Below are 26,994 nucleotides of genomic sequence, written 5' to 3'. Positions count from 1 at the left end.
TGACTATCCCTATCATGGGTCCATGCTCTAATGACAAGGTGCTGGTGACAAGGTTTTTGGAAAATCAGAGCTGTTATTTCTTAACATGTAATTTTGGTATGATCCTTTTTCCTTTCCTTTCCTTTCCAATTTTGTATTGAGTTATTGATGCAAAGCAACTGCCAAGCCAAGGTTTACATTACGGTTCACCCACTTTCCTTCTAATAGAGCTAATAACTAAGTTTTGCCAAGAGAATGTGAAGCTATAGGGAATTGGAGCCACGAGATAGAAGAAGCCTAAGTCTCTAAATTACCACATGGAAGACACCTTCTTATCAACAAGGAACACTTGCATTAAATTTTGACTTGTTAAGCCATTATCCTTTTGCATTTATTTATTACAGTAGCTACAGTTGCCTTAACCACCAAACATATTAAAACAGAGATACTTAAGAATTCCTAGGGGTTAGTGTCGACTGTGACGTTTCTAGATCATTAAACAACCCTGCCATATGGATCTTGGCCCTTACTCCTTCAGGCATGCTTTATCCTTTGTTTTAACTTAACAATTATTTAAGTATCAACTCATAAGTAAGACAGGCAACATAGCAAAGCAGAAAGAACCCTGATTTAGGGATGGAATGAGCAGCATTCAGAGACTTTCACTTACTGCTGGATGAGTGGTACTAGATAGCATACTTACCCTGAACCCTAGTTTCTCTTGGTACATTATGAATAGTAAGTAGACTCAGTATAGTTCTTTAGGTTTCTTCAAACATTTGTTTACATTATTTCATTTCTTTAAAAGAACTGCTTATTTGATATTATTATCACCCACTATCTTCTTTCACTGTCACTGTTTTATAGATAAGGAAGCTCAGATTGGTGATATCAAGCAAAATGTTGCTAAAGTTGTAGGGCCAGGATCTTAATATAGGTTTTCTGACTCAAAATCCCATGCTTATTCTTCTTCCTCATCTTATCACCTACAGAATGTGAAAATAACATCAGGCAGAAAAAAAATTATATGAAAAATGACCTGATAGTCATTATTTTCTTTTCTGAGTTTTAGCCTCAATTTCTATTGGCCTTCACCTCATATAATCATGCTCAAAAACAAATGTGTACTTAAGCCTCTTGATGTGCCTACAATTTATAGGAAATGCAGTTGCAAGAGAGACAAGAAGCTGGGTGGTGGGTACATGAAGTTCATTATACTGGTCTCTACTTACTGCATGATGGAGAACTTCATAATAGAAAGTTAGGAAAAAGACAAATACAAAGGGTAACAGAACCTTTGTCCATGCCGCAGATTTATCTCTGTCCTTTACTTCTCAGCTAAACTTCTTGCAAGCACAACTGTATCACTTCCTCATTTTCCACTCTCTGTGCACACTTCTACAGCCTGTCTCCTACCTCCACTAGACCTTGGAAACTGCAAAAAGATCACCAATCAACTCCATAGTAACAGGAATACAAGATGAGTTAAGTTCCAGAGATCTGCTGTACAACCTAGTGCCTTACAGATAACAACAGGTATCATGCGCTTGAAAATTTGTGACAAGGGTGGATCTTATGTTATAAGTGTTCTTCCTGTAAGCAACAACAACAACAGCAACAACAACATCAACAACAACAAGCAACAGAAGGACACAAGGAAACATTTGGAGGTGGTGGATATTTTTATTACCTTGGTTATGGTGATAGTAACATGAATGTATACGTATTTCCAAATTTACCAAGTTGTATATATTAATTATGTGCAGTATTTTTTGTGTGTGTGTATGTGTAACAATTGTACTTCAGTAAAGCTGGAAGAAAAAAGAGAAAGTGCATGGAGATTAAGTAAGGATAAAATATATTATAAAAAGAGTTTAGAGGAGCTTTTCATTTTTATTTTGAGGGAGAGAAAGAAAAGAAGTGGTAGTAAGCAGTTGCCATGAGATGTGGGACTTTAGGGAGAGAATGAAATAAGAGGAATTTTAGGAAGGTTCTGCATGTATTGTACAATGTGACTTCTCCTTTGCTGCTTCCTCATGAGATGTGTTCTCACACATCCTACTTGAAAAAAAAATTCAGGTATAACCCTAAATCCTTACTTTATTTGATATTTTCTTGGCATTTTTTTATTGTTGCCCAGTGTCAAGGCATATGATCTTTTCTGAATAAATAAATTTTTTTTCTTGGATTTTGTGACAGGAAATGAAAAATATTCTGTTTTTTTCTTCTTAGCCCCACGGTCTGGCTCTTTCACTGTTTCTGCCTTTAAGGTAGATATCCTCCAAACATCTACATTTGCCCCTCTTTTCTTCTCCACCTTCACACAGAATGATTTCTTTCTTGTCCACTCTTTCCATCACAGCCTCCAGTTTACAAATAGCTGATAGTTCCCAAATGTACATCATCCAGCCACCAGAACCACCCCAACCCCTTACCCCCCTCCCCTCCAGCAACCCTCAGTTTGTTTCCTGAGATTAAAGGTCTCTTACGGTTTGTCTCCCTCTCCAGTTTCATCTTGTTTCATTTTTCCCTCCCTTCCCCTATGATCCTCTGTCTTGTTTCTCAAATTCCTCATATCAGCAAGATCATATGATACTTGTCTTTCTCTGATTGACTTATTTCATTTAGCATAACCCCCTCTAGTTCTATCCACATCATTGCAAATGGCAAGATTTCATTTTTTGATGGCTGCATAATATTCTATTGTATATATATACCACATCTTCTTAATCCATTCATCCGTTGACAGACATCTAGGCTCTTTCCATAGTTTGGCTATTGACGGACATCTAGGCTCTTTCCATAGTTTGGCTATTGTGTTCATCCGTTGACGGACATCTAGGCTCTTTCCATAGTTTGGCTATTGCTGCTATAAACATTGGGGTGCATGTGTCCCTTTGGATCACTACATTTGTATCTTTGGGGTCAATACCCAGTAGTGTAATTGCTGGGTCATAGGGTAGCTCTATTTTCAACTTTTTGAGGAGGAAGGTCCATACTGTTTTCCATAGTGGCTACACCAGCTTGCATTCCCACCAACAGTGTAGGAGGGTTCCCCTTTCTCCACATCCTCGCCAACATCTGTCGTTTCCTGACTTGTTAATTTTAGCCCTTCTGACTGGTGTGAGGTGGTATCTCATTGAGGTTTTGATTTGGATTTCCCTGATGCCGAGTGATGTTGAGTCTTTTTCATGTGTCTGTTGGCCATTTGGATGTCTTCCTTGCAGAAATGTCTCTTCATGTCTTCTGCCCATTTCTTGATTGGATTATTCTTTGGGTGTTGAGTTGGGTAAGTTCTTTATAGATTTTGGATACTAGCCCTTTATCTGATATGTCATTTGCAAATATCTTCTCCCATTCTGTTGGTTGATCTTTTGGTTTTGTTGACTGTTTCCTTTGCTGTGCAAAAGCTTTTTATCTTGATGAAGTCCCAATAGTTCATTTTTGCCCTTGGTTTCCCTTGCCTTTGGTGATGCGTCTAGGAAGAAGTTGCTGTGGCTGAGGTCAAAGAGGTTGCTGCCTGTGTTCTCCTCAAGGATTTTGATGGATTCCTGTCTCACATTGAGGTCTTTCATCCATTTTGAGTCCCCAAATGTGCATTTCTAGATCAAGAGTCTGAACTTTAGACTAGCCACTGGGTATTTCCCTCTGTGTTTCCCTCAAGAAAATGAAACTCAGCATGTCTGTGATGGTTTTAAAATGTGTCCATACTTTCTTTGGTATTCCTCCTTTCTGGATTTGGAGCTTCATTCCCTGCCCATAGAGTTGGGTTGGACTTAGTACCTTCCCTGCCCATTGAGTTAGGTTGGACTTAGTAATTCACTTCTAATGAATAAAATGTGGCAGAAAGGATAATGAGGACTTCTGAGATTAGATCACAACAGGTATAACCACTTCCTTTTTGCTCTCTCATATCACTTGCTTTGGAGCAGGCTAACCACCATATTGTCAGGACACTCAACCCCATGGAGAGGGCCATGAGATGAGGAGCTCAGGCCTCTTGCTCATAGCCATATGAGTGAGTTTGAAAGTGCTCCTTCATTCCCAGTCAGTTCTTCAGATGCCTACAGCCTAGGTCAGCATTTTGATTGCTGTCTCATGAGAGGCTCTGAGCCAGAATCATTCTGCAAAGCACCGTCTGAATTCCTGACCCCCAGAAACCATGAGATGATAAAAAATTACTGTCTCAAGTCACTGTGTTTTGAGCTAATTTGTACTAAAACAATAGATAACTAGAAGATGTATGAAACTGAACTCATTGTTTCTACATCACATACCTCTTTTTCTTGATTTTTACACCCCAAATCCAGAAACATCCATTTTCTCACTTTCCATTGGCAGCCAGTAAATCTTGCCAATTTAACATCCATATTATGGATGCTTCTTCCCTGTTGCTATGACTTAATACCATATTCCAGGACCTTGTCACTCACTATTTGTCATGTAGACCTTTTCAGCATTGGTCTCTTCACTGTTGATCTTCTTACCCCTTACTGAAATAGTTTGGTCTCCGAAGATTTTTGGCTAAGATATAAAGTAGATTTGCTACTTCCCTGCTTAAAATCCTTTAGTAATTGCCTCCATTTTCATCACTTATAATAATGGTTCCCAAATACTGTGAACAAATGGCATAAGAAAATTTGAGATATTGTGGTGAGATTTATTCTAAAATCTAAATTCAGCATTAAGGATCATCTTTTAAAAGGATATAATCTCAGAATATATTTTTAGTATTCCAAGAAATAGAAGAGTAGTTGTTCATTGTTTTTATTGTTGCTGTTTTCAGTGGCCTTGCATAGCAATATGAAGGATAGCTCCAATTTAAGAAAACAAATTTTGGTTCATGATATCCAGTGAAATTAAATTGTGTACCTGATCTTTCACCACTCCCACAAATGATCACTGTGGAGAACAAAAACTGTTCTAGTCTCTAAATATAAGGAGCTATTCCATGCCTCCATGCCTTTGAATGCTTTAGTTCTTCTACCTGGAATGGTTTTGCCCTGGATTACTTGGAAAAGTATTATACCTCAAGACCCAGCCCCACTGACCTCTCCTCTGTGATACTCTTGCTGTTCTATCCAACTGGAATTGATTACTCTCTGTGTGATTATATCTAACATATTTCTATTACGACAATTATTTTGTTCTTGTAGTATTTGTTTACACACCTATCTCTCATCATGGACCAGTAGCTTTTTAATAGGCAGACTCATGTGCATGTGCAGTATTAAAACATTATGAAGAAAATAAGGTTGAATAAGACATGTCTCTTTGTTCAGGGAAATATCACTTCTTAAGGAAAATAAAATATGTATTTAAATAGCTAGAACACAAAGGAATATCATGTTGGTGGAACAAACCATATAATTCAGAGAGAGAATTTCTAACTAAGGTGATTGGGGAAGGCTTTTCATGTAGAATTTATTTATGAACTGGATGTAGAAGAATATTCAGGATTTTTGAGATCAGGGAAGATACTCCATGTTGGTTGAAAGGACCAAATGTTGGTAGAAAGGAGTCTGAAAGAATGTTGAGTCTTCTTTTGAGGAGTGTTGGTGCTATAGAACAGTGAGAGACAACAGTTTAGAAATATAAATGGGGCCAAGTGTGGAAAGTTTTAATGCTAGGCTGAGAATTCAGTTGAGAACGGGGAGCTATAGAAACCTTTGTGCAGAAGGAGATGATCTGATCAGAGCGGCGAGATAAGATTAATTTGGAGGCAGTAGTGGGATGTGGAGAGCAAATCTGGGTGTGAAGAAATTATGGCGGGGCTTATTAAAGCAGCCCAGGCAAGAGGCAGGTCAGTCTGAGATACAGTGAAAGCAGTGGGAATAGAAATGGGATAAGGATGCTGAAGACAGAAGAAATTGACAACTAATCTGATATGGAAAATGAAGAAGAAAAAAAGAGGGAAATCATACTTGGAGGTTTTGAAACTGTACTATTTGAAGAGAGAGAAAAATCATGAGGTGTTGTGAGGGTAAAGGTGTCTATTCATCTGACCTTATATATCTTGCATAATTAAAAAAAAAGCTGCTGAGCAAGAGTAAGATGAAATGTCTCATTTAAAAATATATTAAACTATAGTCTATAATGGTGTAATCTTTAAATTGATAATGCATTTTCTTTTTGTTTCTAAAATGTCTATCACAAATCTTGCCATTTGCAAGGACATGGATGGAACTGGAGGGTATGCTGAGCGAAATAAGTCAATCAGAGAAAGACATGTATCATATGACCTCACTGATATGAGGAATTCTTAATCTCAGGAAACAAACTGAGTGTTGCTGGAGTGGTGGGGGGTGGGAGGGATGGGGTGGCTGGGTGATAGACATTGGGGAGGGTATGTGCCATGGTGAGCGCTGCGAATTGTGCAAGACTGCTGAATCACAGATCTGTACCTCTGAAACAAATAATACGTCATATGTTAAAAAAAAAAAAAGAAGAAGATAGCAGGAGGGGAAGAATGAAGGGGCAGAAATCAGGGGCAGACGAACCATGAGAGACGATGGACTCTGAAAAACAAACTGAGGGTTCCAGAGGGGAGGGGGGGGATGGGTTAGCCTGGTGATGGGGGTTAAGGAGGGCATGTTCTGCATGGAGCACTGGGTGTTATGCACAAACAATGAATCATAGAACACTACATCAAAAACTAATGTAATGTATGGTGATTAACGTAACAATAATAATAATAAAAAAGAATATAAGTCTGTCATATCCTCCCCAATCACCCTAGTTTCAGCATGAATTATTATTATTTTTTTGCTAAATGGCAACACATGTGGATGAGAACCTCTGGGACTAGGTAGCCCATAGATGACCTTGCAAATGCCACAGATACATGGTCAAGCCCAGTCCAATGATCAAAATCTGGCCCAGACCAGCAAGGGCCCATTTGAAATGTGGGCTAACTCAAATTGATCTATAAAATAAACATGGTCCCTATCAAAATCCTAGTAGGCTTTTTTTTTTTTTTGGTAGAATTTGACAAGTTGGTCCTAATTTTATATAGAAGTGCAAAAACCAGTCCTGATCTGTGCAACGGAATACTATTCAGCAATAAAAATTCCATGGTCTGAGGGTTTGTGCTCTCCCTACCCCCCCACCATTCATTTGTTAAAATCCTAATGCACAGTGTGATAGTATTAGGATATGGGGTCCTTGGGAGTGCTTAGGTCATGAGGGTGGAGCCCTCATGAGTGGGAATAGTGGTCTTCAAAAAGAGACCCGCCAGAGCTCCCTAACCCCTTCCAGCATGTGAGGACACAAGAAGTTGGCAGTCTGTAGCCTGGAAGAGGGCTCTCATCAGAACCCAACCATGCTGGCACTCTGATTGTGGACTGAAGGCCTCCAGAACTGTGAGAAGTAGTTTTTTTATTAAAAAAAAAAAAAAAGAAATGTTGGCTCACTAACTGGTTGTTGTTTAAAGAACTAAGTATTGCAATAGGTAACTGACACAGTCATCTCATTTCCTATAGTATTGTAAGACTTGCTTAATTTCATCTAAGAGATTGCCCCAAGGACAAGGATTGTCTTTTCTCATTCTTTGTCTAAATGTGACAGATGGCTGACAGACACTGACTGACACTTTTTGTCACCAATTTTTTCAAAAAGATTCCCATTTGTCTGAATTTGAGCATATATATTTTCCCATTTCAAAATCATATCTCAACTCCTAGTCCAATTTTGTACAGATTTACCTTTTGGCTCTCACGTAAAGTAAAAGTTTTCTAAAAGGCACAGCATTATATCTAATAGCTACTGCTAGGCAGAGGCAACCAGGGCATTACTGAAATCAAATTAATTGGCCAGAAGGGACTGAGCCTAGAAGCATTTCAGATTAAAACTGTTCTTTTCTCTGCTGTCTGGGACAATATATCTCAAATAAAACTACTTTACATAAAAGTTCTGTTGCAATTCAATTATAGAGAGATTTTTTCCCTTCTCACAAAACATCTAGAGTATTTTTTCAATAAAAAACTGAGTTGGGATTCTGTTTTATCTTCTTTCACATTAACTGTACATATTTCCTGTGATAAAATTAAAAATAGCTCACCTGCTTTATGCATTGTGTTAGAGTGCCTTTATTTAAGTACATTATAAGGGTTTACAGGTATACACATGCATATATATGAGCCTGTAGCTACTAGGGCATTTGTGAGATGAGAGACAGCCTTAAATAGCAAAGAAAGAAAAATCTTGGAGGATGTACATGTTAAAATTTACTTGAGTTCTACTGAAGTATTATTGTGTCAGAAAATGCTCTAGATAATGCAGATCTTCACTTCTGAAATAATTGGAAACTTGAAATTGAGAGAGGGTGTTTTGAAGATTGCATGCATATCTACGTAGTGGAAACCTTATCAATATGTATATATGATTTTGTTGTATTTTGTCAGTAGGAATTATAATGAAGCCTGTAAATGTAGAAAATGAGAGACGCATTCCTTAAATGACTGCACCGGAGCTCTTTAGAAAGTGAGAGCAGAGAAGGTTACCACTTCTTTTTAAACCAGGCATGAAAGTGTTTCTTTAGGTCCTACTAGACACCTTGAGACATGTCTGTATTCTCAGCTTCCGTGTTCCCCTAATCCTTCTTAAGATGGTTAATAGAGAACTTTAACTTTACTTTTCATTCCTTTCAAAACAGTGTTAAGTGATCCTGATGGAATGAGGTAATGAGAAAGGAGGAAATATTGCTCAGAAAAGGGAAGTTAAAACAAAGTTTTTTTAATGATTTTTTTTTATGCCAAAGTAGATAGAGGCCTCCCCTCTCAGCCAGTGGAAGTAGTCTCTTTAAATTCAAAATATGTCGAAAGGAAACATTTAGAGAAAATTACTAGGATTGAGATTTCATTTTGAAAATTGTAGGAATTGGTCAGGGTGAAAATGACTATAAAAAAAAGATCTGGAACAGAGTCATGGAGATTAGTTAAAGTAAGTGTGGTATTGTATGTATTTTCTCTTAAAAAATCATTTTGCTTTTAATACTAAAAAGAAAAGGTTGGTGTGAGGAAGGTTGTAATTAGAATTCAAAACAGTTACATTTTATGAACATAGACCTTATTAATAGGGGATTTGCAGAAATTGAATCAGGACTTGAGTTAAACTTTAAAATTTCTTTCTATGTTATTTGGAAAAAAAAATGAAACCAATAGAACAATTGAGAGTATAATGTTACATATAACCATCTAACCCTTCTCTGATTCACCAGTTAACATTTTGCCACATCTCTCTCTCCATGTGCTTTTTAAAAAAGAACTTTTGGAAGTACATTGGTCATGTCACAACATGTCATGTGACCTTTATTTCAGCAGGTAACTCCAATATAATCATGACTGCATTATCATACTCAAGAAATTTAATATTGCTACGATAATAATATGTAATATACTCATATTTACCATATTCGTATTTACCCAAATAAACCCCAAATGTTCTTTTTAGCTTTTTAATTTTCAATTCAGGATCTGATTAACAATATTACAGAGTATTTTTTTGTCATATTCCTTTAGAGTCTTTTGATTGAGGACAGTCCCCTCACAGTTTTGTTTTTCATTATTGTGATAATTTTGAAGAATTCAGGCTAATGGTCTCATAAATTATCTCACAGTCTGGATTTGTCCAGTTTCTTCCTTAGTATTATATCGAGTTAAATATTTTGTCAAGAATGATACATAGATGATACTTTGCACTTACCATTGCATAAAACCAAAAAGTTAATGATGTCTGGTTTTTTTTCTCTTATTGGGGGTATTAAGTTTGATCATTTGGGTATGTTGGTATCTTCAAGATCTCCTTGTTTTAAAGGTGTTTTTTCCCTGGATAATTAATGTGCATAGTACATATTGATACCTTGAAATTGTGTGAATATCCTGATCCTCAACAAGTTTTCAGCCAATAGTTTTAGCAACTCTTGATAACTAAATCATTACACTGATGTTTGAAAATGATCTTTTAATTCTGTCATTCTACATTAATTAACTGGCATTATTCTACAAAGAAGAGCTTCTGCCCACTTACCTTTTTTTTTTTTTTTTTTTTTTTTACAAGCAATTTTTTTATTAGATTCAACAGAAACAAAATTACTCCAATAAATTGCTTTAAAAGAAGTTTCTGAATCTTTCCTATCCGTGTCTGTACTTGACCAGTAACCTATGGTGTTGGTAACCTGTGGTGCAGGCACTGGTCTGAGGACTACATATTTGAGTAACGGTGAAACCTCGCTTGATAGTGTTTGCCATGCAGTCAACAGAACTGGTTCAAAATGTGGATCGGTTACCATTAGCTGGGTAGCCAGGGAAAGGTCATTTAACCTAAGCCCCAGTTTACTCATTTGGGTCAGGTAAATAATGCCTCTGTTTGGGCTTTGTAGGAGAACTCAGTGATAACTAACCTCTCAAGAGGCACTCAAATGTTAGTAGAAACTGAGTAACAGTTTACATATTTAACCGATTGTCTCTGCTTCATCATCTTACTGAGTGGTGTTTTTTCCATGAATAGACATCACCAAACATTTAAAGGACCTTGAAGCACAGCTACTTGGAGATCCTTGACAAAAACCTGTCCCCTGTCTGAGAAGTGTACCCTCTTCTGAGTTGGCACCTCAACTGGGTGGAAGGAATTCAAGAAGAGTAGAGGAGTCAGAGGGTGCCTGTTCACCCAGATGCACCTGCAGTCAGATACTTGTGTCCCCTGTGTTTGAAGAATTGCAGAAGCATTCAACTGTCAGCTCAGTCTAGGGAATTACTATAAACCCCAGGAAAGGTTGGCATTTAAACTACATTAGGCCAGATCAAGGATGGCACTTTGTTCTTTGACTCATCATTATAGCGACCATTTACTGTAACTTTCCTATGACAAACATACATGGCTTCAGTCTTTACAACAATCCTGACAGATGAATCATCTTAGACATAAGGACAGTAAAGTTCAGAAATGCTAAGCTGCCTAAATCACAAAATGCTAGTTGCTGGCTAATTCTAAAATGCTAGCTAGAAACTTGAGCTCTTTAACACTGTTTTTACCTCATCCAGAAGCACGAGTGCTGCAGCTATGGTGTCCAGATTGGTCTCTAAGTGAACAGAACAAAATCAAACTACTAGACCTGGTCCCAAAAGTTACAAAAGCTGTGAAGTCCGTCTAAACCACCAAAAAGTACTTAAATGAAAATGCATAACTACTGTACCAGAAAAAAGTACCTCCCATCATGAAAATGTCACTGAGGGTATTAAAAAAATCTTGGTACACCATATCCACAATTAAAAAAAAAAGGGTGTCCCCAAAGATCCTATATATCTGATATGAACTGTAATTCATATTAAGAAAGGCTTGGAGTTTGAAACCAAGATCACCTAATGGGCCCACTTTGACCAATGCAGTAAGTTTCAGCTTCTCTCCAAAAATAGTCCTGAGATGGTATGGGGCAATTCTGCCCAGGTGCATTTCTGGTCCAAGGTAGAAAGGCCTAAGAAATCCACAAATGTAAAATCACCCCGTGAAAAACATATATGCTGGTGATAAAAGGAAAGAAAAAGCAGAATTAAAATATTATAAACCAGAGAGTGTTTTGTTTCTGTTAGGTAAAGGGATTTCTTCATAAGTTACTTTAATAAAAGGGAATTTCATAGGTAAAAACCAATATTCAAAATTATAAAACAAATAGAACTCTCTGTGTATAATCACTGCATCAAAAATTTGCAAGATACTGAAGAGAAATTCCTTAGTTGACCAATGTGGTTTGAAGGGGTAATAAAATTTTTTTATGGCTAAAGCAAGAGTCTTATTTCCTGTTGGCCCAAAAACAGATGTTTCATTTCCCAAATAGGTAGGTTCTCCACTGTAAAGAAATATTCTCGTATAGTTGGTTTCTATCTTCTTGAATTCTGCTCCAAGTTCAGCCAACTTCTTATATGTCCTTAACACGAATTTAGAACAGTCGTAGGATTCAAACCATGTCTCCGCCCCTCTTGCTGGGCTGGCTTGGACAGTCCATGTCTCGTAATAAATCCCTGTTTCATTGTCCCGCTTTACCCACTTGGCCATTTCGTTAAATGTGTTTCTTGTAGGGCACCGGCCACTGGCGCCGGGAGGGGTCGGCCGCGGCTGTCGGCAGCCAGAGCAGCGCCAGGGCCCAGCGCCAAAGAGCGCACCCCGAGGCCGCGCCCGCGCTCCGCTGCCCACCGACCCCACGGTGGGCGCTCCCCGCCTGCGCCATGTGGCGGCTCCCGGTGCTTCCGGCGCCTCCCGACTGCCCACTTACCTTTTTAGTATAGCTATGGACTCTTGGATTCTTTTTTGTTCAATACCTTAAAACATATTATCATTATTATTCTTTTTGATATTTGCTTTAGCCCCAAATCAGCCAGTGGGATATCTCCTAGCCTGGTCCCAGGGTCCTTTGACATGTCTCCATTAGGACTTAATCCTTCAATAATGGATGCTAACCTGTAACACTCAGATCCCCACATTAGGACTAATGGATTTATCACCAGTTATTCCAAAGATTGAAGGCTGACTCAGCTGTCCACTCTCTCTGGGAATTGTTCTTGACTGAACATAGCTGTCTTATTTAAGATCACACTCCCTTTCTGGAGAAGGGTGTGTGTGTGTGTGTGTGTGTGTGTGTGTGTGTGTGTGTGTGTGCTGGGAATCTGTATCCAGTGACTAAGTCAATGGAGGTATAAAAAAGCCTTGCCCTTTCTCTTCAATTCAGGACAATTCTGAAGAGCCATGTTAGCCTCAGAGCTCCCTATGAATTTGGGATGGGGCTTGTTGTGACTCCAACACAGACCAAATTCTCTCTGTACCCAAATTTGCTTTTGTTCCCTTCTCCCACATTTATTGGTTCCAAGAGCATTCCTTAATGAACTTTCAATTTGCTAATTTTCATCTCAGAGTCTGTTTCCTGCACAGTCAACCGGTTATGGTTGATCTGACAATGGTTTGAGAAAACAAATACTAAAATGGGATTTTGGAGCTAGATCACCCACTGCTTACTTAGTGAGCAATGAGATGGAGTACAAAAAGCCCCTGTACAGGGTGGCAGTTTCAAAGTGTTCACCATAGGTAAAATGAGGTGCTATACTGGGGAAAGAAAATTCAACAGTGGGTGCACTATAGTAAGCTTTTGAGATATGTGTGAGAAATAGTGATTACAAGGGCAATAGTATTGAATAGTGCTTCCTGGGGGGCAACTGATTGATGTTTTAGGAAGAGAGAATGAAAGACTGAAAATTAACCATCGATAAAGGCTAAATGGGAAAGCCAGAGGGCCTCCTTAGAAATACATGAAGAGATTCTCATCTATTGCAGCATGAGGGCAGAAAAAGCTGAGGAACAGGCTCAGGACTTAAGGATAGCAGATCTCTAGAGAAAGAAATTCCCCAACCAGTTAGGTCTGTCATGAAAATATTCCAGCTCTGATTGGCAAAGATTGAGACCCAGAGATATCAGATGACAACCCTTGCTTGCTGCATTTGAAAATCTTGAAGCCTCAGATTCCCTAGGACCCTCTGAGCCTGCAGAAATAGCCCACCAATCCTGTAGAGAAAAAGATATTTCCTCTAAAAATAGGGTGTGGCTTATAAATACTAAATGAAAAGCTAACTTTGAAGTGTACAAATTGGCTTTGATATAAATTTAATAGCTATGATATTGATGGGAGGGAACAGGTAACGTATTATTGATTCAAACATTTAGAACAATATAAAAACAGAAAGTTTAAGTAGAATTTCTATAATTCTCATGAGATAATAACTTGCTTGGGGTAGGAAAGTGAAGATGTTGCAAAGCATCAAAGAATTTATTGGTATTGGGTCTTTTAAAGTATTTGTGTGGTGGGGGAAGGGAGGAGCAAGATGGCGGAGGAGTAGGAGACCTAAATTTCGTCTGGTTCCAGGAATTCAGCTAGATAGGGATCAAACCATTCTGAACACCTACAAACTCAACAGGAGATCGAAGAAAAGAATAGCAGCAACTCTCTGAGGGAAAAACGACCACTTTCTGGAAGGTAGGATGTGCGGAGAAGTGAATCTGAGGTGATATTCGGGAAGATAGATGGCAGGGGAGGCGGCCTCCGTCAGCCAGCTACCGGCAAGTGATAGAGCAGCGGAGCACAAAATAGCAATTTTTAGAAGTCGGCTCCGCTGAGGGACGTCGCTCCAGTGGCTAAGTGGGGGGTGAAACCCTCACCGGGACAGTGTGGTTTCAGGACCCTTGGGGTCACAGAAAGACCAGCGGTGCCTGAGTGTGGCAAAGCTCCCAATTATCGCAGCAGGGAAGCTGCTGCAGAGATGGAGCCAAGGAGTGGGCTCTGAGCTTGGGGTTGCCATAAACTGTGATCCGTGGCATAGTCGGGCCACTACTCTCCCAGTAGGGACCCAACAAGCGGCAGATTTGGGGAGACTCCCCTTCCTCCCCTGGGAGGAGGGAATATGCTGAGTTTGAAAACTCCAAAAGTGGTCGTGTGCGAGAGATAGAAATGCTCGGTCACAGGCTGGGTGAGCACAGTGCGTCTGGAGACCAAGGAGAAGGAAGTGATTGACTGCTTTTCTCTGGGGGCTCACTGAGGAGTGGGGCCCTGAGTTCTCGGCTCCTCTGGGGCAGAGATTGGGAGGCTGCCATTTTCACTCTCGTCCTCCAAAGCTGTACGGAAAGCTTGCAGGGAACAAAAGCTCCCGAGAGCAAACCCAAGCAGATTACATAGCCCAGCCCCAGCAAGGGCAGGGCAATTCCCACTGCAACAGGCCCCTCCCCCAGAAGATCAGCAAGAACAGCCAGCCAAGTCCAAGTTTACCTATCATGGAGAACCGGCAGAAATCCAACACTAGGGGAATACAGCACATAGAATTTGTGGCTTTTTTTCCCCATGGTTCTTTAGTCTTTCAAGTTAATTTTTTAAATTTTCTTTATTTTTTCTTTTTCTATATTTTTAAAATTTTTCTTTGTCCCTTTTTCAACCAACATCTTATCAATCCCTTTTTAAAAATCTTTTTTATTTTTCATTTTTAGAGTCATATTCTATCCATTCATTGTAGTTGACCTTATTTTTGGTATATATATATATATATATATATATATATATATATATATATATATATATATATGTTGTTCTCTCTTTAAAATTTTGGGATACAGGTTCTTCTAACAGACCAAAATATACCCTATATCTCTAGTGTGTGGCTTTGTTCTAGTCTCCTGCCTGATCACATTCTCTCCCCCTTTTTTTTTTAATTTCTCTTCTTCCTTTTTTCAACCAACTTCTTATCAATTCCTTTTATAAATTCTTTTATAATATTCATCTTTACCGTCATATTCTATCCCTTCATCCTATTTACCCTTATTTATGTACATATATAAGTTTTTCTCTCTTTAATATTTTGGGAGGCAGTTTCTTCTAACAGACCAAAATATGCCCAAAATCTAGAGCGTGGCACTGATCTATTCAACACCCTGATCATATTTAATCATATCTTTTTTTTTTCCTTCCTTTTTTTTTCTTTCCCTTTCTTTTCCCCTGGTTTCAGGTCTATTCTGATTTGTTGTGTGTATATTTTTCTGGGTTGTTGTTACCCTGTTAGCATTTTCTTCCCTCATTCATCTGTTCTCCTCTGGACAAAATGACAAGATAGAAAAACTCACCTCAAAAAAAAGAACAGGAGGCATTACTGACTGCCAGGAACCTAATCAATACGGGCGTTAGTAAGATGTTGGAAATAGAGTTCAGAATGATGATTATAAAGATGCTACCTAGGCTTCAAAAAAGCATGGAAGATTCTAGAGAAACCGTTTCTGGAGAAATAAAAGAACTAAAATCTAACCAAGTCGAAATCAAAAACTCTATTAATGAGGTGCAGTCAAAAATGGAGGCTCTAACTCCTAGGATAAATGAGGTAGAAGAGAGAATTAGTGATATAGAGGACCAACTGATGGAGAATAAAAAAGCTGAGAAAAGAGAGATAAACAACTACTGGATCACGAGGGCAGAATTCGAGAGATAAGTGATACCATAAGACGTAACAATATTAGAATAATTGGGATCCCAGAAGAAGAAGAGAGAGAGGGGCAGAAGGTATATTGGAGCAAATTATAGCAGAGAACTTCCCTAATGTGGGGAAGGAAATAGGCATCAAAATCCAGGAGGGACAGAGAACCCCCCTCAAAATCAATAAAAATAGGTCAAGACCCCGACATCTAATAGTAAAACTTACGAGTCTCAGAGACAAAGAGAAAATCCTGAAAGCAGCTTGGGACAAGAGGTCTGGAACCTACAATGGTAGAAGCATTAGATTGGCAACAGATCTATCCACAGAGACCAGGCAGGCCAGAAAGGAATGGCATGAAATATTTAGAGCACTAAACGAGAAAAATACGCAGCCAAGAATAGTATATCCAGGTAGGCTGTCATTGAAAATAGAAGGAGAGATAAAAAGCTTCTGGACAAACAAAAACTAAAGGACTTTGCAAACAGGAAACCAGCCCTACAAGAAATATTGAAAGGGGTCCTCTAAGCAAAGAGAGAGCATAAAGTAACATAGACCAGAAAGGAACAGAGACAACATACAGTAACAGTCACCTTACAGGCAATACAATGGCACTAAATTCATACCTTTCAATAGTTACCCTGAATGTAAATGGGCTAAATGCCCCAATCAAAAGATATAGGGTATCAGATTGGATAAAAAAACAAGACCCATCGATACACTGTCTTCAAGAGACTCATTTTAGACCTAGAGACACCCCCAGATTGAAAGTGAGGGGGTGGAAAACCATTTACCACGCTAATGGACACCAAAAGAAAGCTGAGGTGGCAGTCCTTATATCAGACAAATTAGATTTTAAACCAAAGACTATAATAAGAGATGAGGAAGGACACTATATCCTACTTAAAGTGTCTATGCAACAAGATCTAACAATTGTAAATATCTATGCCCCTAACATGGGAGCAACCAATTATATAAGCCAATTAATAACAAAAGCAAAGAAACACACTGACAACAATACAATAACAGTAGGGGATTTTAACACCCCCCTCACTGAAATGGACAGATAATCTAAGCAAAAGATCAACAAGGAAATAAAGACTTTAAATGACACACTGGACCAGATGGACTTCACAGATATATTCAGAACATTCCATCTCAAAGCAACAGAATACACATTCTTCTCTAGTGCCCATGGAACATTCTCCAGAATAGATCATATCCTAGGTCACAAATCAGGTCTCAACTGGTGCCAAACGATTGGGATCATTCCCTGCATATTTTCAGACCACAATGCCTTGAAACTAGAACTCAGTCACAAGAGGAAACACAGAAAGAACTCATACATGGAGGCTAAAGAGCATCCTACTAAAGAATGAATGGGTCAACCTGGAAATTAAGGAAGAATTCATGGAAACAAATGAAAATGAAAACACAACTGTTTAAAATCTTTGGGATGCAGCAAAGGCAGTCCTAAGAGGAAAGTATATAGCAATACAAGCCTTTCTCAAGAAACAAGAAAGGTCTCAAATACACAACCTAACCCTACACCTAAAGGAGCTGGAGAAAGAAAAGCAAATAAAGCCTAAACCCAGCAGGAGAAGAGAAATAATAAAGATCAGAGCAGAAATCAATGAATTAGAATTCAAAAGAACAGTAGAATAGATCAATGAGACTAGGAGGTGGTTCTTTGAAAGAATTAATAAGATTGATAAACCCCTGACCAGACTGATCAAAACGAAAAGAGAAATGACCCAAATAAATAAAATCATGAATGAAAGAGGAGAGATCACAATCAATACCAAAGAAATACAAACAATTGTAAGAACATATTATGAGCAACTATACGCCAGGAAATTAGATAATCTGGAAGAAATGGCTGCATTCCTAGAGATGTATCAACTACCAAAACTGAACCAGGATGAAATAAAAAAACCTGAACAGACCTATAACCAGTAAGGAAATTGAAGCAGTCATCAAAAATCTGCCAACAAACAAAAGCCCAGGGCCAGATGGCTTCCCAGAGGAATTATACCAAACATTTAAAGAAGAATTAATACCTATTCTTCTGAAACTGTTCCAAAAAATAGAAATGGAAGGAAAACTTCCAAACTCGTTTTATGAGGCCATCATTACCTTGATCCCCAAACCAGACAAAGACCCCATCAAAAAGGAGAATTACAGACCAATATCCTTGATGAACATGGATGCAAAAATTCTCACCAAAATACTAGCCAATAGGATCCAACAGTACATTAAAAGGATTATACACCACGACGAAGTGGGATTTATCCCTGGGCTGCAAGATTGGTTCAACATCCGCAAATCAATGAATGTGATATAATACATTAACAAAAGAAAGAACAAGAACTATATGATCCTCTCATATGACAAAGCATTTGACAAAGTACAGCATCCTTTCTTTTTTTTTTTTTTAAAGATTTTATTTATTTATTCATGAGAGACAGAGGGGGGGAGAGAGAGAGAGAGAAGCAGAGGGAGAAGCAGGCTCCCAAGGAGCAGGGAGCCCGATGTGGGACTCGATCCCAGGACCCTGGGATCATGACCTGAGCCGAAGGCAGACGCTTAACCATCTGAGCCACCCAGGCGCCCTACAGCATCCTTTCTTGATCAAAACTCTTCAGAGTATAGGGATAGAGGGTACATACCTCAATATCCTAAAAGCCATCTATGAAAAACCCACAGCGAATATCATTCTCAGTGGGGAAAAACTGAGAGCGTTCCCCCTAAGGTCAGGAACATGGCAAGGATGTCCACTATTACCACTGCTCTTCAACATAGTGCTAGAAGTCCTAGCCACAGCAATCAGACAACCAAAAGAAATAAAAGGCATCAGAATCAGCAAAGAAGTCAAACTCTCACTCTTTGCAGATGATATGATACTTTATGTGGAAAACCCAAAAGACTCCACCCCAAAACTGCTAGAACTCATACAGGAATTCAATAAAGTGGCAGGATATAAAATCAATGCACAGGAATCAGTGGCATTCCTATACACCAACAGTAAGACAGAAGAAAGAGAAATTAAGGAGTTGATCCCATTTACCATTGCACCCAAAACCATAAGATACCTAGGAATGAATCTAACCAAAGCTGCAAAGAATCTGTACTCAGAAAAATATAAAATACTCATGAACAAAATTGAGGAAGACACAAAGAAATGGAAAAACGTTCCATGCTCATAGATTGGAAGAACAAATATTGTGAAGATGTCAATGCTACCTAGAGCAATCTACACATTTAATGCAATCCCTATCAAAATACCATCCACTGTTTTCAAAGAAATGGAACAAATAATCCTAAAATTTGTATGGAACCAGAAAAGACCCCGAATAGCCAGAGGAATGTTGAAAAAGAAAAGCAAAGCCGGTGGCATCACAATTCCGGACTTCAAGCTCTATTACAAAGCTGTAATGATCAAGACAGTATGGTACTGGCACAAAAACAGACACATAGATCAATGGAACAGAATAGAGAGCCCAGAAATGGACCCTCAACTAATCTTCAACAAAGCAGGAAAGAATGTCCAATGGAAAAAAGACACTCTCTTCAACAAATGATTTTGGGAAAATTGGACAGCCACAAGAACAACGAAACTGGACCATTTCCTCACACCACACACAAAAATAGACTCAAAATGGATGAAAGACCTAAATATGAGACAGGAATTCATCAAAATCCTAGAGGAGAACACAGGCAGCAACCTCTTCGACCTCAGCCACAGCAACTTCTTCCTAGAAACATCACTGAAGGCCAAGGAAGCAAGGGCAAAAACGAACTATTGGGACTTCATCAAGATAAAAAGCTTTTGCACAGCAAAGGAAACAGTCAACAAAACCAAAAGACAACCGACAGAATGGGAGAAAATATTCGCAAATGACATATCAGATAAAGGGCTAGTATCCAAAATCTATAAAGAACTTATCCAACTCAACACCCAAAGAACAAATAATCCAGTCAAGAAATGGGCAGAAGACATGAACAGACATTTTTACAAAGAAGACATCCAAATGGCCAACAGACACATGAGAAAAGTGCTCACCATCGCTCGGCATCAGGGAAATCCAAATCAAAACCTCAATGAGATACCACCTCACACCAGTCAGAAGGGCTAAAATTAACAAGTCAGGAAATGACAGATGTTGGCGGGGATGTGGAGAAAGGGGAACCCTCCTACGCTGTTGGTGGGAATGCAAGCTGGTGTAGCCACTCTGTGAAACAGTATGGATGTTCCTCAAAAAGTTGAAAATAGAGCTACCCTACGACCCAGCAATTGCACTACTTGGTATTTACCTCAAAGATACAAATGTAGTGATCTGAAGGGGTATGTGCACCCCAATGTTTATGGTAGCAATGTCCACAATAGCCAAACTATGGAAAGAGCCAAGATGTTCATCGACAGATGAATGGAAAAAAAGAGGTGGTATATATATACATTGGAATATTATGCAGCCATCAAAAAAAGAAATCTTGCCATTTGCAATGATGTGGATGGAACTGGATGGTATTATGCTGAGCAAAATAAGTCAATCAGAGAAAGACATGTATCATATGGTCTCACTGATATGAGGAATTCTTAATCTCAGGAAACAAACTGAGTGTTGCTGGAGTGGTGGCAGTTGGAAAGGATGGGGTGGCTGAGTGATAGACATTGGGGAGGGTATGTGCTATGGTGAGCGCTGTGAATTGTGTAAGACTGTTGAATCACAGACCTGTACCTCAGATACAAATAATACATTATATGTTAAAATAAAAAAGTAGGAAGGGAAAAGTGAAAGGGGGGAAATTGGTGGGAGAGACGAACCATGAGAGAATATGGACTCTGAGAAACAAACTGAGGGTTCTAGAGGGGAGGGGGATGGGGGATGGGTTAGCCTGGTGATGGGTATTAAAGAGGGCACGTTCTGCGTGGAGCACTGGGTGTTATATGTAAACAATGAATCATGGAACACTACATCAAAAACTAATGATGTTATGTATGGTGATTAACATAACATAATAAAATAAAATTAAAAAGAAATAAAGTAAATTTGGGGAAGGCTTGCTTTGACATTTAACTTTAGACAAAGATCTATTTATTACTAAAGCAGACAAGTACTCCAACCCATAGAAGAATCATAAAGGAAGTTGAAAATATTTTATGTAAAGAAAAGATATACAAGATACTTATAAATACATTTTTTTGGGGGAAATAATATATATTGATCATTTTGTAATGTTCAGCTTTCACTGGCAGGCATTTGGCCTTCACTGAAAAATAAGAAAAAAGTCAAGTGAGAGGTTTTGTATATCTGTCTCACTGCCTGGCTAGATTAAACCAGGCAGAGTATTATAAGGCTGTTGGCTCTAAACCTGAATTTTTCAAGATTAAGGTTGATGGTTGTTTTATATCCAGCCAAAATTCATTATCTCTAGAAACAGTATGTATGTCTTCTTCAATTATGGAAATTCATCAAGATCCTGGATATAGTATTTCATAGAAAGAGCTAAGTTCATTTGTTAATCATTTACCCTGATGTGGCAAACTGATTAAGAAGTAAAGAGCTTCTCTGCTAACTAAAAAGAGGTACCAGTAGGCAGCTGATCCCCTGTGCAAAAGCAAAGAAACTTAAAAAAGCAAATATTTTGACTTATGAGCAAGTGCAGCCCACAGTTGCATCTAAATGAGAGCCCCCCCAGTTAGAGTTTCCACTAGATAGCTGCCCCATGTAGAGACAGGACACTCCCCAACTCATACACCTGCTCATGCACACTGCCCTCCTTTCCCTTCAAGCCAGTGTGGATGGGATCTGAAGCAGACACATGGACCTCGGCTGGCCTGAATCCTCTTGTATGAGCTGTATAGCTGGGTTGATCATTTTCTCTCAGGAATTTGAATAAAGAAGCAGAGAGAAAATTTGACTGTTACTTTCCATATTTCCTTGAAAGTAGTGTAAGATTTCAGTTTGGGGAGAACAGAATCATTCTTCACAAGAGAAATGGTGGAATCAAAGGTAGAGAGCTTGGAGTGAGTATGTAAATTGAGGGCAAAGGGAGGGGGAAAGAAAAGAAGGGATACAAAAAGCCTGACTTGACTGGAGCAGAGAATTGTATGTGGCGCTGAGTGAAAAATAAGGCCTTGTAGAACATACGGGATCAGGCGGTTGCCCACTGAGGAGTCTGAATTCTGCCCAATAAGCAATAACTGAAGATCTCTCTAAACCATAAAGCAAGAGAGTGGCATCTTCAGGACAGGAGGCATGAAGTCTAAGGTAGCACTGACATGCAGGAAAGCTGAGGACAGAGGTACCTGCAGGAAGACCAGCCTGGGGCTGGAGGTGGATGAGCATTTGGCCAGGAAAACTGCCCTATAAAGCAGAATTTTAATTTGACACTTTTATTGTTAACTTCTCATTATTTCATTCCTTCAATCGTTTTTTTTTTTAAAAGATTTATTTATTTGGGGGAGAGAGAGAGAGAGAGAGAGCATGTGTGCATGAGTGGGAGGAGGGGCTAAGGGAGGAGGAGAAAGAGAGAAGCAGACTCCATGAGCACTGGAGCCCGAGAGCAGGGCTCTATTCCATGACCCTGAGATCATGACCAAAACCGAAACCAAGAGTCAGAGGCTTAACCCACTGAGCCCCCCAGATGCTCCTCCTTCACTCCTACTTCTTGACTTCATTCTACTCTTCCGTGTTCTCTATCTCCTATCCTACTGTACTTCTTACGACTGCTACTTTGTGGTCATGTTTTAAGCAATATCCACTGTTGTAAAATTTCTTGAGTAATGACTCTCCTCTCCTGAATTGCTCTTTCTAACTTCACTAGATGGGTTTTCTGAAAAAATTGTCTGCAATTTTTTTTTTGCATAAGAATACATATTAATACAAAATATGGGAGGTTAGTATTTTTTCTTGGATATAGAAATTTCATCAATTTTCAAAAATCATTAGGCTGTAAAAAAGTCAGTTCGATTTCCCAAGCTTATTTGGCCCTGCTTATATTTTCTCATCTATAAACATGCTTATCAGCTTTGCTGCTTCATGTGTCACTAGACTGAAGAATTTGAAAAATATATAAGCATCTGCTTTTAATAAGTATGAACTAATACTAGAGAAGCCCAACCATAAAGAAGATAAAAAATTAATAAAATAAGGGCATGAAAAACAAAGATATGTTTAACTCTTAGAAAGCTCACTCTTTGATGTGTATATAAGTGAGTCTTAGCATTATGGAGGGATTGCTCTAATGAATCCTCTCCAGGTGGCCAAGTGAAAAATAATATGAAAAGAAAATCACTGGTATGTTAATGAAAGTAAACTGGAAATACAGAAATGATTTACCAAAAATTCTGTCTCTTCACAACTTGTTAGCCCTTTTTTTGGGTGAGTGCAAGAACAAACTTTATATTCATTCAATTTATCTACTGTGCAGACCTGTTTCATTTTCTTGATTTTTGGTGCATGTGGATGAGGCTGATTTTTATGATGGGGTGGTGAGTGGAGGGATTTTTTGTGTGTGTGTGGATTTAAGGGAAAGTTATTTATCATTCTCAGTTCATCTAATCCTAGTTAGTAGTTATGAACTTGCTTTTCGCAATGATCTCACCAGTGAACTACAATTAAGGGACAGTGTTGTTAGCTGGTGCCTTACCAGTCAGAGAGCTCCAGCCATTTTGACTCCCACTGCACCCCACTTCCTTTATAACTCTGGAGACCTTCCACTCTGTCTCCAAGTGGATCTCCCCTGTGAAACTGTACATGGGTCTTTGATTTCAGGAGTGGTGGTGGAGGGATTACACTTGGCAGAGATATTACCAGATCCATACCCAAAGGACCACTATAAAAACCTGAAATCATATCAACACATTGTGATGTTGACTTTATGCCCTTTACATTTTTTTTCTTCTTTGTGCCCTATGATTTTTGTCTTAGCACTTTTAAGACAAGCAATTAATATATTTTTTAAATAGTACCTGTTTCCTTTTTTAAAAAAAATATTTGAAAGAGAGAGTGAGAGCAAGAGAGCGAGAGAGCACACACATGCCCACACATTTGCAAGCAGGGGAAAGGGAGGGGAATCTCAAGCAGACTCTGCACTGAGCGCTGAGCACAGGGCCTGTTGCAGGGCTTGATCTCATGATCCTGAGATCAGGACCTGAGCCAAAGCCAAGAGTTGGACGCTTAACCAACTGGGCCACCCAGGCGCCCCAAGACATGCAGTTAAAATTGAATATTATTTTCTTATCTGTGCATTTTTTTTATTTTGTTCACGAATCCTATCCTTACTCTTTGTCAAAACTCATCTCAAAATTCATTTCTTATAAGAAGTTATTTATAGTTATCCTCATTTGATATTCTTGGTAACTTTATTGCTGTAATATTTAGAAATGAATTTTGAGCGCTCTTAAGCTACCTTAAATTCACTTACATGTTATCCTCTCATGTATATACTATTTTAGTGTAGTTCCTATGTGTATAAAAAGTTTCATCAAGAGTCCCTGAAGTCAAGGACTGTGCCATAGATTGATTATACTTCCTGTGTCTCTGTAATGTCCTTTTCTCAATAAAGAAACATTGCCTGGGACCAGAACACCACCGGCTCTTTATAGAAATGACTTTTAATAATATAAAAGTGCTTTAGAGAACCAGAAATTTGCTTGGGATTCCCCTAGATGTCTCCTTCAGTCCTGTTCTTGTTTCTCCTGAATGCCACACTAGATGCTTACCCGACTCTGTCCACTGCCAGCCATTGAGGAAATCCTGGAAATTCTGAGCTCGGATTGTTTTGCTTTCCCTGCCTTTGCTTCAGTAGCAGAGCTCACACACTGCCAGTGATTTCCATAATATGACAGTTTGTGAATGTTAATATTACTCTAATTAAAATGCCTGTCTGCTTTTTTGTGCCTAATCCTCACTGATCCCCTGCAGAGTCCAACAACTGGGCTGTGAAAAGTCCCCCAAATTGTGCAGCTGTTTAATGGCTCTCACTTATTCACTTCAGCATTCATAAATGACAGATCACAGAAAATCAGAAACTCAGATGTCAAAACAGACATTGAAAATTCCATGAAAATCCAAAGGGCCAGAACCCTCCTGACTTTTTGTTCTCTTAACTGCATCATTGAAGAGACGGCATGATTTACCTGGGCCACCACCAAAATGCAAATGAGCATGCATTTGAAAATCCTCATGAGAGCTTTTCTGAAACTGGCTACTGGAAATACTAGGGGAGACTGTGAGCATGAGTCAAATCCTTCTTTTTTTTTTTTTTGATTTTATTTTTATTTGAGAGAGAGAGAATGAGAGATAGAGAGCACGAGAGGAAGAGGGTCAGAGGGAGAAGCAGACTCCCCGCCGAGCAGGGAGCCTGATGTGGGACTCGATCCCAGGACTACAGGATCATGACCTGAGCCAAAGGCAGTTGCTTAACCAACTGAGCCACCCAGGCACCCAAATCCTTCTTGATCATCTATTGCTATGCACCAGGCACTGTACGAGGCACTTTCATAGAATTATCTGATTTTGTTAAATCAATTCTCTGTATATCTGAAACTTGTATTTCCAACTTCCTATCTGGGCCTCATCTTTTCCTGAGGGAGTAAGCAGAGAAGTTTGTTGAGAAGAAATGCTTTAGGATCCTCAAAGGAAGTTCATGTAGAAATACAATTGAGAATAACAGTGACTTAAAACAACCTTCAAGATACAGTTAATGAGTGACAATTAAGAGGAAAGATACAAGACATTATAACCTTTTGAGAGATTCCTGCGTCATAAATGACATATTTTATGTATATGATTAATTTTTAAAAAAATTCTCTTTATTACAAAAGTAAGCAGCAAATTTGTAAAGAATATGAAGCAAGAGTAAGAAATTAAACAGGGACTGGACACAGTGACAGCCCTGCTCAACAATGTATAGGCAGCTATTGCTACATAACATGCACTCTAAAAGTGGGAGGTTTAAACCAAGACTCATTTACATTCACTCATGGGCCCATCAGCTAGCTTGGAGTGAAATGATCTAGGCGGGACCTGGCTGGGTTCCAAGCATCAGATCTGGGAGGCTGGGCGGGTGGTGCTCCTCTACCTGTCTTCCTTGGATTGGTGGAAAAGTCAGGGCATGATCTCAGTGTGTGCTGGCAGAGGTGCGAGAGAGCAAGTGGCCAGCAGGCAAGCCCATTTCAAGTCTTTTCTTGAGTCACTTCTAACATCCTATAGGTCAAAGTTAATCACATGGCCAATTCTGAAATCAGTGGAACAGCGAAATATACTGTGATCATAGTGGGGAGGCGCAGGGAAGGGAAGATTTTCTGAACAGTAACCCAAGGTATTTTCTTCTTATCAGCTCTTCTCAGTTTTACAGAGAATACAAATTTTATAATGCAGACTGTTTTCTTGGATTTGGTTATTTAGTTAAATGCATATTCTAGGCTCCTGCCCTTTCCTCTGTAGTTCCCTCTGTCTGACTCAATTCTACTTATATTTCAAAATTTCCTCAGTATCATTTTCTCTAGGAAGATTGAACTAAGTGCCTCTCCTATTTTTAATGTGGCTCTTAGCATATTATTTTGAAATGCTCTAATTACATATTTGTCTCCCATAATTGACAGGAAGCTTCTCCAGGGCAAGTTTCAGGTCTTGATTCTAGATACTTAGTTTTTTTGTGAATTGAGATGAAAGTGTATGTTCTCTCCTTGTTCTGCTGTCACCTGTAACCATTTTCCAAGGGGTATAGGGAACATACACGCAATATTCCAGTAATGATAAAGATAATACCTCCCAAATTCGTAGGGCTTTGGAGTTTATAAGGTGCATCTAAAGTCACATAATCTGAGCCAAGAAGCCTCTCTCTGTTCTCAGTTCCCATACTTTTACTCCTCTCTATCATTTTCCTCTATTAAATCTTTTTTTAAACTTTGTTGTGTCTGTTTTCTATTTTCATCTTTGATTCTAGTATTGACAAGTGATGCTGAAAAAATTGCAGAACCATGAGCACTCTAGATTTTTAATCGTAGTTGGATTCTGAA

The 26,994-nt window shown here is 38.9% G+C and overlaps 1 protein-coding gene across 1 annotated transcript; it reads right to left on the bottom strand.

Moving 5' to 3' along the window:
• Nucleotides 1-10,035: 10,035 nt before the first annotated feature.
• Nucleotides 10,036-25,210, bottom strand: LOC118355991 (ceroid-lipofuscinosis neuronal protein 5-like). The gene is made up of 3 exons (XM_035721983.1): nucleotides 25,111-25,210; nucleotides 23,619-23,814; nucleotides 10,036-12,232 (listed from the first exon to the last, which is right to left on the bottom strand). The coding sequence occupies exons 1-3, from the start codon at nucleotides 25,208-25,210 to the stop codon at nucleotides 11,533-11,535; spliced, it is 996 nt and encodes a 331-aa protein (XP_035577876.1). The 3' UTR covers nucleotides 10,036-11,532.
• Between the last annotated feature and the right edge of the window lie 1,784 nt (nucleotides 25,211-26,994).

Source organism: Zalophus californianus, chromosome 1 (assembly GCF_009762305.2).
Source record: "Zalophus californianus isolate mZalCal1 chromosome 1, mZalCal1.pri.v2, whole genome shotgun sequence".
Classification (NCBI taxonomy): Eukaryota; Metazoa; Chordata; class Mammalia; order Carnivora; family Otariidae; genus Zalophus; species Zalophus californianus.
Note: the sequence above shows the minus strand (reverse complement) of the source record. Positions and strands in the feature narration are given on the sequence as shown.